This window comes from Culex pipiens, chromosome 1 (assembly GCF_016801865.2).
Source record: "Culex pipiens pallens isolate TS chromosome 1, TS_CPP_V2, whole genome shotgun sequence".
In the NCBI taxonomy this organism is placed as follows: Eukaryota; Metazoa; Arthropoda; class Insecta; order Diptera; family Culicidae; genus Culex; species Culex pipiens.
This window is the reverse complement of record NC_068937.1, coordinates 101266445-101280433: the sequence shown is the minus strand read 5'-3', so window position 1 is coordinate 101280433 and position 13989 is coordinate 101266445. Positions and strand designations below refer to the sequence as shown.

The 13989-nt window shown below is 39.0% G+C and overlaps 1 protein-coding gene and 1 long non-coding RNA gene across 2 annotated transcripts in view; one reads left to right on the top strand and one right to left on the bottom strand.

The window, feature by feature from the left end:
* Window positions 1-13989, bottom strand: part of LOC120424769 (uncharacterized) — a 426898-nt gene that overhangs the window by 85898 nt on the left and 327011 nt on the right. The window contains exons 10-11 of the mRNA XM_052706009.1: window positions 4968-5593; window positions 4745-4898 (exon numbers count right to left, since the gene is read on the bottom strand). Of these exons, the coding sequence (XP_052561969.1) occupies window positions 4745-4898; window positions 4968-5593 (780 nt within the window). The remainder of the gene's footprint in view (window positions 1-4744; window positions 4899-4967; window positions 5594-13989) is intronic.
* LOC120424776 (uncharacterized) lies at window positions 8009-9761 on the top strand. Its single transcript, XR_005606427.2, has 4 exons — window positions 8009-8478; window positions 8548-8689; window positions 8767-9321; window positions 9431-9761. It is a non-coding gene; the product is annotated as an uncharacterized LOC120424776 (long non-coding RNA).

Here is a 13989-nt window from a genome sequence, read left to right as displayed (position 1 = left end):
TGTGTGTCTTGGTAAGCATTAGCATTAGCATTTGGAGGACGCCCCACCACCGGAAGGCTCCACAACGCTTATCCCACTGTTTGGTCTGGTTGTGTTAGACCCTCATCCGGAACAATAATCCAACACGGGAGATACCATGTCTTCATCTTTTGATGAGTGTGTAATACAGCCCAGGGCATAAGGGGGTCCACGCCGGGTCCAAGCTATCCTCGGGGAAATGAAGGAATGTTAGTAAACACCTATCTAAAGTGCGCAGGGACCCCTACGTCACCTTAGTGGTATAGATGTTTGTAGGGAGGTTTTGGACTCAATGTTAGTAGGAGAGGTAGAACCCTAGGATATACCCCGAAAGGTATTGCGGGCAAGTCAAGTATATTTAGTTTTTTGGTTATTAAACTTATACAGATGATTGTACAGTATAAAAGATGCATGATTTATATATATTCGATTTAAAGTCACGGCAGATACAACGCGACGAAGCCGTGCATGATTAAATTGTCTGAGTATTACTAAACTAACCATTTTCTCAGGTAAAAACAATGCTGATTAAACACAGTTTTAACATGTCTGCTGTTAAACTCAAGCTATCGACTGTAAGAGTAAAGCGAATTTTAAATATTTTTCTATAAATTATTATGTGTTTAAGCGAAATTCGAGGTTAAAGATGATTTAACGCATAATTAGAATCTTGAATTTGAACTCTTACAGCAATGCGGAGTGAACATCAAATATTTATTTATTCATTTGTTTTATTTAAATGTGAGTGTTAGAACTTATATTAAAACGACCGATTCAAAAAGCATTTAACTAGTTAGCATTTAATTATTTTTGTGTAATGGGATTAATCAGCATATTTAATTTTTTTAATAAATACACTAAAAATGAATATCTACATGCGAAAAATAGGATGCAAAAATATCAATCCTGCAGAGTGACCACGTGGCCTGCTCCCTGGAATCGAATCAATAAACAAAATGCGCGCTTAATGTTTAATAACTACCCAAGCGAGGAAAAAAAATCAAGAGCGCAATTTTTAACGAAATGTGAAGGCGTCATGGCGATTTGCAGCCGACTCTAGATATCTGTAAACTTGCAGACAAATTCTAATTCTGGCGACCACACGAATCAACTGTGGCAGGTGACACAGAATTCGAATTGTCATCCTGCCCTCTTACACACAAACAAGGCGTTGCTTTCCTTGGCCATTCAATACATACACAAACACAGCCAAACACACTCATACACTGCTTGTCAGACTCTAGAAACATAAAAAGGATAGATCTCACCCGAGTTCTGCAGGTCATCCGGTCATTTGGGGCTTTGTGATTTTATGCTTCTCCTCTCTTCTCTTCTCTGAGGAAAAAACATTCGGAGAGCCAGCACGCCAGTACTGCAGCGAACCAGCTAATCGTTCATCCGCCTCACCTCCACAAGTGAGAAAGCTTCTATCTCCATCCTGTTGCCTTCCAAAACCCAACACATGTATCCCTCTCTTGCCAGAGCAAATACTATTTTCTTTCTGCAGCACACACACACACTTAATGACCAGATCACCCTGTGCCGAAACGAGACACACGGACACAACTGTCATCGGCGAACCACAGGATTACAAAGCACTCACGGAGACATCTTCTCATTCTCTTTTCCTTCCTTCTCGTTGGCACCAATACAAAAATAATCCTCTCTTCTCATTTGTCCACAAAGAGACAGAAGCCAAGAAAAAAATATGGCTACCCTCAGGAAATTTTCAATCACGACGCACAAAAACCACCAAACTGCGTCCAAGACTACAATTCATTTCCAAAACTTTCACTTTCCTTTTACGGAAGCACACTTTGGACAACACATTCTTATAATTCTAGCCCAAAACAACGCGTAATTCACCAAAAACACATTTGAAATACAGGACCGACGACCGACCGTGACTAGACCGTACAAGCTCTCTACACTCTCTCGCTCAAATGTGTGTCTTGGTAAGATACACAAAGTCATAAAATTTCAGCTCTGTAAGTGCCAAAGGTCAAAAGTTACGATAACTTTTATCATACTCTTGGGTCATATAGACCCGAAGACCATGCCCGGGTTAAATACTCTAATTTTGTCAAACATTATCGCAATTCGCAATTCGCAATTTTCAGTGTAAGAACGGGCCTTGACCGATCTTATGCACTAGGTTCCCGACGAACACGCACTGCCCTTACACCTACATCTCACCCTTGCTCTGAGTCAGTACGAGCAGCACGCTAGAACACGCTTTGAGTGTTCGTGCCAGGCATGCACACCTTCTTTTCCGGTTACGCATTTTAACTCGGCCGGGGGTGGTACATTAAGTAGGGTTTGATGTAAGTATAAGCGCCTAACCATTTATAGTGTGCCTATCAACTTTCATTAAAGCAAAAACTGTTTTATTTTTAGTTTGAATTCAAAAACTAGTTGTTATTTTATTGTGTATTGTTTTCTCCTGAAATCTTCCCTATTGTTGAGTCTGTTTATCTGTTGCTATTTATTTTGTCGCGGTGTTTTGTTACAATTTTTGGTCCTAAGCATGTTATAAAAGTTTACCAAAAATACAATAGTAATATTTGTGTTAATCCTTTAACCATTCCATAAATTGAGTAAGGGCTCAAACCTCACTTGTTTGAAAAAAAAAAAAAAAAAGATGAAGATTGAAAACAATAGACAGTAAAAGAGAATTTATTTTATAAAAATCAAGAATCAATAGTAAGAGAATGATGATTGTATTTTAAAGAATAAAAATGAGAAGCTGTATGTAGTAGATATAAAATTAGACAATAGTTAATAAATAGAGATAAAAAAAACAAGCGTAGATTATAGTAATGATAACTTATAGGATAGATAAAGAATTATTCAAATAAATAAATTCGCAATAAAATCAAAAGCGAAAAGACTAATCATAAATAGACTTGATATTACTAGTACATTGAGGAAAAGTATTTTTAAAGGAAAAACACAAAGTTTGTTAAAGCAGTATCAATTGGTAAAAAAGAGTGGAAAAGCTTTGAGAGACAAGAGAATCAAAAGTAAGAAAAATCAAAATCAAATGATGGATATTAAATAGAAGAATCAATGAAGAAGTGAGAATCAGTAGAGCAAAATAAAAATAGGAGATAGGTGGTAGCTGAGAATGAAGAGAAGAGAAACCCCGTTGTGCGATGTTTCAGGTACATCCACAGCAGTTGACTCAACATACTGCGAATCAAAACAATACCGTCTACAATCACAAATTACTTCCCTTTCGCACATTGTTGCGCCCCTTTCTTTTAGCCGTCTCGACTCTGACCCGCGGTGGTCAAAGGTTTACGATCCGTTTCCACAGGCCACCAGCTAGGTCATCATGAAAACCAAGCCAACGTGGAGGTAAGAAAATAGGACACTCGCAAGGAACCAGAGCTATACTGTTCTGATCAAGATAATTCGGATGATCTAACAGAACTACGGATGTAGTTAGTTGCGCTCCTTCCAGGATGTTCCTTACGTGGACGTCAACCGAAGAGCACGCAACAAGGTCAGTGCCATTGCATGCTCTTAGGTATCAATCCTTGGCCTGCAAACTCTAATTTTGTCAAACATTATCCTATTAAAACAAGTTCTCTAAAATTTACAGAAATGTAGAAAAAAATGCCAAAGTTTCACTTTGTTACTTTTTTCGACGAAAGATTATCAAGAATATAAACATAAGCATCAGGATGATGACTCTATTAAATAGGTTTTTTTTTCAAGCTAGCATCCAGATAATTTAAAATCAAAACTTCGGATATCCGGAGCGGCGGATTATCGTAAAAACGAACAAAAAATAATAATTTCCATAGCGAATATGTAAAAACTGTGAAAAAGTCTTGATAACCGGATAATCCAAAATCAAAACCTCGGATAAGAGGAAAATCGTAAGAAAAACTGAGATTGCCATTGCCAATATATGAAAACTATGTTTGTTAGAAAAACCATATTTCCATGAAAATTTTGGAGTTTTATGCGTCGCGCCTCGCGGTTGATTTTTTTTTTTCGCCTCGCGACGCCCTAGACGCCATTGGATTTTGCTGGGGTAAATTTTTCGAAAAAAAAAAGCCAAACTATGAAGGTCTGTACCGAGCTCCAGGGTACTCCAATTTTAAATGTAATATATACCAAAAGATGCGCAAGGATCTGCCAATAATGGCCAAAATGCATAGCATAGCATAGCATTGGTGTCTACCCGAAACGCTTCAGTGGCCAAAATGCCTCAAAAAGTGACATTTCTGAAAAAAATCTTTTTTTTACGGGTTAAATCCCATTTAAAGTTCAAATGCAAAGCGCCAGCTCCTGTTACGTCCAATCAAGCTCCTATTTTGGATTTGGGCTCAATACGCCCACCGGAACAAACCCATATTTGAGCTCAAAGACCCCGAAAAAAGACGACAATTTTTTTTCGTGGTTCGATTATCCTAAGTTGTTATGAAACATTTGGATAATCAAAACTTCGGATAATCGAGGCTTTGGATAATCCAGTTAGGATTTTTTTCCGAAAACTTCGGATAATCAAGTCTGGAGGAAATACGGATAATCTAAGCTTTGCTAATCATGGCTACGGATAAATGAGCTTGAATTTTGACCAAATTATAATGGATACCAGATAGAAAATCTTCAAAAGACTGAAAAATAAGATTAAATTTGGAATTGAAATCGGATATTCGAATATCCCATATGAAGTTTGTCGTTGCGCCCCCCAAAAAAGCAAAATTGTCACTCACCTCCCCCGTTGATCGTCTCCAGGTGGTCGCCGTTCTCGATGATCGGCTCGATCCGCACCAGCGGGTTCTGGAAGACCAGTATTGCACTCTTCTCGTTCGGCACCGTGTCGATGCACAGCGTCAGCTTGTGGTCCGCCGGAAAGCGCTCGTCTGTTGAGGAAGAAGATTTTTTTTGAAGTTAGGTTGATTCAATTGGTTTCGACTTGAAGGAGATCCTACCGTCGCACGCCAGATCCAGCTCCAGCTTGGCGAATTGTACTTCCTTCTCGGTTATGGCACAGGTGTGAAACTGCACGGCCGAGACGAGCTCCTTCTCGTCGTGCAGCTTGTTGTTATTTGGTATGATCTGGTAGCAGCGCACCAGGACGTCGCCGCGCAACCGCAGCGGATGCTTGATCTCGTAGATAAACTGCCGGGTGGTGATCGGTATCACGTAGATGTCCGACGTGAACAGACACCGGACGCCCTCGTACACCTTGATGAAGCTGCGCCACTCGCTGTTGACGGTGACGGCCCGGTAGTGCAGACAGGGTGGCGACTCGACGATGATGGCGCGCAGAAACACCGACGACGCGTTCATCTTGATGGTGCCGGCGAGCAGGCCGGAAAAGTACCGGATGTACCGCTTGTGGGACGGGACTCGGAGCGGACCCGTGACGGACTCGAGGAAGCGTTGCGTCGAGTATAGGTCCAGGTCGAGCCAGGTTGGGGTGCGGCGACCGTCGGGACCACCACCGGGCGATGGAAGCGCTTTGGTACGGTTTGACTGGGGAAAGTTCGAGCCGCAGATCTTCTGGTACTCGAGGTAGGCGGCGATGGCGGCGCCGAGGCGCTGTTTGTCAGATCTATGGGGAGGGGAAAGTTGGGTGAGCTTTTGATTACGGACTTCAAGTTGTACGTAAGGTATGAGTTGAGGTATACTGACGGGATCAGACCGCTTTCGGGTAAGTAAAATTCTTTAAATCTGTCAATACATAAAATCTAAAATTTATACTGTCAATCTGTCAATTCCTATTGGTTTGTCGGTACGACCTTGTCATAAATTTGGGATTGAAAAATCTGGGAATGAGCTTTCCGTTACGGAATACCTCAAGATAATTTAGCAAAATGCCATTCAAATATTCACATAACCACGAAAAAAGAACGAACTACAAACCGAAACTAAGCAGTGGTAGACCGAAAGCAAACTCTTTGGAAATCAAATGGATTTTTTCTCCCTTGCCTAATTTTCATTCTATCAATTTCGTCAAAAAATGTAATGATTGTTCCTAAATTTGAACGATTTCTCTTTCAAAGGAGCGAGTTGTGGCGCTATAACCACGGCAAATAGTGTCCAGGGCATTTGTGGAAATACAATGTCCCATCCCCGAGGGTCCCGGAGCACCAAAACTTCTTAGCATGGTGGCTTCCAACGATTTATTGCCTATACAAAAACAGGAACGTGAGCGGGGGATCCCCACGTTTCTTCCTTCCCTGTAGATTCAGAACTGTATTGCTGTTTGAATATTTGTGTTCAAACTCAATCCAATTCAACGAATCATCTTTGCGGTTAACTTTACGCAGTTGGCCTGGCCGCTTTAACGTTTTGTGATGTTTCAAAGCAATTTATTGCATTGGGGCACTGCAAATGTTAATAATGACAAGAGGATGCTAGGCGTTAATCAACCTAAGGCATTTTCCAGGATGCCCTCGAAAGACTGGCTGCGCTAGGGTTAGATTAGATTAGATTAGAAATTTGAACGATTTCTCTTTCCAAGAAAAGATTGAAGTTTTGGAAAAAAAAACTTCACATAAATTCATTAATATTATGCAATCTTCTGATAATAGCATGACAGTAATTTTTAATTCAAAATTTCGATTCGAATTCAAACCTCGACCAGAGCCGATGGACAAAAAATTTAAATAACATTTGTCCCAGCCTTGTCTGTTAAAGAAAAAAGCCTGTGCCAGAACAAACTATTTCAAAGATAATTTCTAACGATTGTTTTTCATTGCTGATATTTTTTGATTTAAATTATCATATACTTTTTATTTATTTATTATTTTATGTACAGTTTTGGAAATCAGAATTGAAAGGGGTCTTCTTTAGGAAAGTTTTGCAGTTTCTTTAGGGTTTCATGGGACCGTTTCGTGATTTTTTGCGAGTTTTGGATGGAAATATTTCAAAAAAAATCAAATTAACACAAACATTTGATATGGTTAAACATAAATGTTTTTTACCCTTTCCAAATGTTAGGTTTAATTTGAAAATTTTGAAAATATTTTTGTTGGGGACATCGGAAAATTGCACGATATTTTAAATTTTCTGGCTTTGAAAATCGGACTCATATTTGCTAAGTTTCAAAAGCTGTGATTTTTATAGAAAAGTTGGCAACACTGCCAAATGAGCTTTGATCAGCTTGTGGCATGGCTTAAAAAATGGCATTTTATGTAATATAAAACACATAAAAAAATATAATTTTCAAAAATAATGATGTTGCGCAATCTCTTTTTTGTGTAAAAAGTAAAATAAAAAAATGGGTTAATTTTTTTAGAATGTAACTGCTTTTAAAGGTTCTAAGCCATACTTCAGGAAATCCGCTCTCAAGATTTTCAAAATAGGTTTTTGAAGTATTTTAATAGCATTCCTAAGAAAGTGTCCACGTGGTTTGTGGATGGTCCCAAATTAGAAAATGCAATTTGAGTTGTTAAGTAGGTATACAACTGACGCTACTGTTATTACAGTCAATTTGTTTAATCTTCTTAACTAAAGCATTATGCGCAAATAAGTTTATGTTTTCTTCTCCGGACTTCAAAAATAAAATAAATGTAGCAATTTGAATTTCTATTACCGACTTCAATTGTATAACTAAGCTCTGTTTAACTTGAAATAATGACAAAGATGTAGGTCTTAGTTCAAATACAGATAATGGTTTCATTTTGCTAAGTTTAGTGACTTAAACCTATATGACTTTTTTTTATCTCATTTAGTTAATATTATTTTTTGTTTTATTGTAGGTGAGTCTTGATTGTTATAATTTTTAAAAGTGATTATTGAGGGGAGCTGGAAAATAAGAAATTTGTAAGTTTGATTTCTATTACGGACTTCAAGTTGTAGTTTATCAATGTTTGATTATGTGAGAATGTCTAGAGTTGAGGGGTAAGTACAATCAACAATCAATAATAAATTTGAAAGACACCTTTCTATTACGGACTTCAAGTTATACCTACACAGCAAAAAAAGTAGTAATGTACCTGCATGTAATACACCTGCATGTATTTTATTTTGTGTAATATTACATGCTTATTTGATCCCCAATCCTTAAAATAAAAACTAACACCCATTACTACTTAAACGTGTAATATTTGCTGTACATTCGATACAATATTCAACGCAACCTTGTACACAACTTTTACTGTCAATTTTCGTGTAAAATTATCGACGAATTCATTTAGCCGACTTTGACAGATCTCATAAAATCCCAGTGCCATCAGTTCCCTTCTGTCAGGTGCATCGCGATCGTATTTCGAGTTGCCCGAAATGGTGCGTGAGAGCGGTGAGAGCTAAACACCCGCAGGAGTGTGCCTGATACCCGTTTCTAATCTGTCGGACAAAACACGACTGGTCTTCGGAGCGTCGACCTGAACTGGCGAACTCGGTACGTGACATCTAAACACCCGCAGACGGTCGTTGCCGGTGGAAATGCCCAGATTGTCAACTCGCGGAAGCCATTCATCGACTCTTCCAGAGGTAAATATGATCACCAACACCAAAACCCTCGCGAGGCCTTGCTCAGAACTGACAACTAAACACCCGCAGGAGTGAATTCTCCCAACCTCCAGGCCGTGCATCATACCCGGTTCAAATCTTCCGGACACAACACGAACGGGCTAAGGAGCGTCCTCCTGAAACCGGCGAACTCGGTACGTGACAGCTAAACACCTGCAGACGGACGCCAAAGGTGAATATGATCAATAAAAACAAAAACACCTCGCGGAAACTTCAAAACGACCTTTTTCTTTGTTTTTTTTTTCTTAGAGATTCGACCGCGAGACGGAGTAAGTTCCCCTAACCTCCAGGCTGTGCATCATACCCGATTCCAATCTGCCGGACAAAACACGACCGGGCTTCGGAGCGTCCTCCTGAGACCGGCGGACTCGGTGCGTGACAGCGAAACACCCGCAGAAGTAAATTCCCCCAACCTCCAGGTTGTGCATCATACCCGGTTCAAATCTGCTAGACAAAACTTGACCAGGAAGATGAGCTCCCGGTGGGCTTCCGGCTAAGCTGCAACGTCGTCGGGATGTGGACTTCCCCCGGAAGCTGCACGCTCATCTCCCCGAAGCAGTCCATCGGCGCCGCATGGTGTCGAACGAAGATGAGTTCCCGGTGGGCTTCCGGCCAAGCTGCAACGTCGTCGGGATGTGGAATTCCCCCGGAAGCCGCACGCTCATCTCCCCGAAGCAGTTCATCGGCGCCGCATGGTGTCGAATGAAGGTTAGCTCCCGGTGGGCTTCCGGGCAAGCTGCAACGTCGTCGGGACGTGGACTTCCCCGGAAGCTGCACGCTCGGCGTTGAAACGTAACAAATCATGTATGTGCACAAGCAAAAAAGTGAAGATTGACTTTTTCCTTGCCTCTTCTCATTCTTCTACATCAATCTCTAATCATTCTTTCTTATTTATTTGCATTTTATTTCTCAGAATTGCACCACTATCGAAACAAGTTGGCCACGTGGACTTCAAGGCGCGAAATAGTTGGAAGCTGGACATCTTCCCAAAGCAGTTCATCGGCGCCGCATGGTGTCGAATGAAGGTTAGCTCCCGGTGGGCTTCCGGCCAAGCTGCAACGTCGTCGGGATGTGGACTTCGCGCCTCCCCGTCGGAGACTGCTCGATCAACATCGGTATCCAGGAGGAGTGAAAAAGTGAAACTTTTTAACGACCTCTTAAGAAGAAAAATGTTCATTCAGTCGGATTAATGTCGGTGGGAATAGATTTCTTCAAAATGCATTCTATTGTTGTGTTAATAAAACTGTTTTTTAGCATTTTATTTTGCATGTTTTTATTTACATTGACGTCTTTGACATGATAACCAATTCGATACCTATCCCTGGTTTCAAAATAGGGATTTGTGTAATATTACACGTTTTTTTTTGTACATGCATGTGTGTAATTTTAAGTGTTTATTTTGACCAAGGTGATGTGCATGCTTTTGCATGCGATTTTACCATCGGATTTTTTGCTGTGTAAGCTCAGTTTGATTTTTGACATTGCGAATCAAATTAATGGGTAAGTACCAAGTTCAAGTTGCAGCAGTAGGACAGACTCTCAACGGTAAGTACAATTCTGTCAACCTGTCAATTCTGTTTCACTCACAAAAAAGGTTCAAGATTATCCAACAGTTCCATTGATCGCGACGACGACCTTGCCCCTTGGGTAGCAATCTCACGGTGTCGAGCCACTGCCCAAATTCATCTTGAAAGCCATCTATTGTGTGCACTTAATTTGAGTTTATTGACGTCTCAAAGTTTGCTCACACCTTCTGAGGTACTCCGGCACTCCCTCCCCATATGGTGGGCACCGATTTGTGAAGCCCGAGAAGAGCCTTACCTCACGCTTCGAAATGCGGTTTGATTATCGTTATTAGTGTAATTATTATTTTCTGATAATTAGACGTCGCATGCGAAAAAAGAAGCAGTACTGCCGCCGCCATAATCTCGCCGAAAAGCCTCCAGCCCATATTGCTTTCGCGTATATGCATATGAATGAAAATATTTGCTTGAGAGCGCGCCCTCGTCCGAAAATGGAAGTGCTCTCGCGCAAAAACAAATTAAGTCCAAGAAGTAAAATGTAATTTTGTCGCTTTTCGAACGCCGACGATGGTTACTTTGTAGCCTCAAACTCAGTGGGGGTGAGAAGGGTGGGGGTACTGATTTTCATAAATTACTCGAAATGAATTTTGACCATTTTTGGGCGACGTGGTCGGCACAGGGTACTTAGCACTTTGTACGCGCACGGCGGACCCCTAATTGGAAGTATTGGCCTGGACAGTTATTGGCACTTGGCGGTATGGGCAAAGCAGAAATTACGTGGCGCTCGTTTTGGGGCGGGGAAGGTGCGTGACCTCCAGGAGGGGTTGATTTGCTAGGGGGAAAACAATTCATTACTCTTAATGGTGGTTGCGTGAGATGATTAATGTAGGTCGTGGAAGATGATCGATTTGAAATTTATTAAGATTCCTTGAACTGTGAAATATTTCATGAAATATGTCGGTTTGTGACACTTGAGTTTAAAATTATGCATAATTCAACTCTTAAGATCGAAACGTAAAATAATAAATTGATTCAAAATTAAAAAAAATCCAGAAATGCATTCCCCAAAAGCGCACCCAACATGGTTTTATTTTCTGTCAGAAGAGTCGATTTAACACGGTCGTTCCCCTAACTGTCATCACATGCGCCAACCGACGGCCGGTCAAGCCGACGACAGCGGCGTCAAATTTGAGTTTTTATTACTTGGCCGTGCCCGGTCATGCAGTTTTAGTCGCGATGTCATGTCGTGTCGTCGTCGGCAAACTTGAAAAAAAAATAAGGTCCACAGTTTTGTGTATTTACCTTCGGTCGGTGCCACAACAACATGATATTCGCCTTTTTTCGGCTGTTTTTTTTTAAAGTATGGTCATTTACATTTTTTTATTCCAAACAGCGAAAAAAAAAAGAACAAACTTCCACTTAATTGGTTTAAGGCGTGCATCGATTGCCAAAAAAGTTCGCCAAACTATCAATTATGAGCTCATAAATAATGCATGGGTGCGCCGGATTTTTAAAATTAATAATTAAAGTTTCGGGTTTTGAGCGCGAGCAACCGCACATGATCGTATGAGCCAGGGGGGGGGGTCTCTGCTTAAATTTGCATAAGTTTAGGGGCTTTATTTGGGGGGAAGTGCACGTACTGACCGGAGAGCATCTCAATCACAGATTTTAAGTTGCACCTAAGCTGGTGACGAGATTCGGAGAGTAAATCTTAAAGGTTAGTTGGTGAAATATAGTTAGAGCAATGCTTTTCTATTACGGACTTCAAGGTGTACTTAAGCTGCTGCAGCAATGTGAGTCAAATTTCATGGTAAGTACGATGTGAATCAAGTTGTTCCAGTATTAAGAAGTGTTGTGGTAAGTACCATTCTGTCAACCCTGTCAATTCTGCCATTAAGTTTGGTAACTATCAATGTTCTTGAAGCTTCCAACTGTTTGAACTGTGGAAAGTGCAAATTATGGATGATTGAAAAAACAGTTTCTTGAAATGGATTAATATTGCAGCTTAAATTTCGCATACATTAAGGCTTTTCCACAAGCTTCCCATGCGCCAGTGCCAACGCATACCGCGGGTTTGTACAGTACGGTGCAGGGAAGCTTGCTTTTCCAGTTCAGTCATTAAATGCACATGCTGACCATTACGAACTTTTTTTTTATTTTAAATAAATTTCATTAATTTTTGAAACTTTTCAAGATTAAAATCTTTTTACTTTTTGTGCCTCATTAGCTTAATTCGCCAACATTTGGCTCGTTAAAAAAAGTCGATGACCTGTGAGTTTGTAGCTTGTAGCGAAACCTGCAAAATAAAAATCAAAGGCTGAGTTTCAAAATCAAAGTTTTTGAGTTTAATGTAATTGTTTCTCTAACACGGACTTCAAGGAATACTTGAGCAAAAAAGATTTGTTGCCGATTAGTGCCAAATTTAAAGGTAATTACTTCTTGTATCGAGTATGCTTGAGTAAAATCCAAACTGTGAATTCTGTAAAGTTGGAGCATCAAAGCAGAGTGGTCACTCAAGTTGGAAATTCACAAAAAATATTTTTTTTTGTCAATATTATGACTAAATGATCACGTTTTTAGACGATGCGCGTTCATAATTTAAGAAAAAAAATTAAAAAAAAAATCTTAAATAAAAAAGACCTTTGCCCTAAAATTTTAAAATTTTGGAATCTAAATCCTTCAGTTCTCTAATTTTTGAATTCCTAAATTCCTAAATTTTTGAGTTCAAAAAACTTTAAATCCGATATTCGAAAAACATTAAATTCTTAGTTTTTTTTATAGTTAGGCCGTTGCAAATATTTTTTGAAGTTTATGTCCCTCGGCTCTGACGAAAGTCGAGAGGGAGGGGGGCAAAAAAATAAAAAAATAAATTACAAGCCTAAGTTTCGACATTTGGATGAAAAAAGTGTTTCAAACTGCATTTACACGCGTCCAGTGCCTTCCAATCATTAGTTTCCAAAATATCTGAAACGGCCTAAATTTGCGATTTTGACCTTTTAAATTTTACTGTTTTTTTTATAAATTTGTAATGTGCATCAAATTATTTAATTAACATTGCTTAAATATTTGAAAATGATTCCAAGGCAATAGTTTTTTTTGTAGTTAATATTTTACGTTGTTAAACTAAATTAATTAAAGCAAAAAAAGCTAGATTTTCATTTTTTTTAAATTTAACTGGCAGATGAAATCCAATCATTGATCATTTGAATGAAAAAAGAAAATGTTTTATTTATGAATGAATCATAAAATATGAAAAAAAAAAAAATATAAGAATTGTAAAGATGGCAAAACAAATTCTAGATTTTATTTTATTTTTCCTCTTCAAAAATTTTGCATAAAAACAAAGGCATGCATTCTTATAAAACTGGCGTTTGCATTGAAAAAAAAAAAAAAGTAAAACATTAAAATACTTACAACTTGAAAAATCAACCCTGATTTATATATCTACCAAATTAAAAAGGAAACATTTACATTTTTTTAAAGATTGTTAACTATTGATAATACATTATTTAATGCTAATTTAAGTATTCCTAATAAACACGATTAGTGCGCTGACCACGGGGACGTGCTGTCTTGTTTTTGCATGTTCATTTTTATTTCTTATGTGTCGCTGTTTGTGTTCTTTTGTGTCGCTGTTGGTGTGCTTGGGTGAGTGGTTATAATAATTAAATTAAATCGAAGTCGTGATTATTCAGGTTATTTTTTTTGTGTGTGCTTTTGTGTCGCTGTTCGTATGGGGTGAGGGATTTTGGTAATTTTACTGTCTGCATGTAAATTTATCAACTCACAATATGATTCATATAATTGATTATATTATTCCTGTAACATACCATCTCCTCATACCATATATGATCAAATTGTTTAAATTAACGAAACTTTCTAGAACAGCATGGGAACCATCTGGAGCATTTATATTTTAAACTACTGCCATTTTTTTACAGCTTCCTGG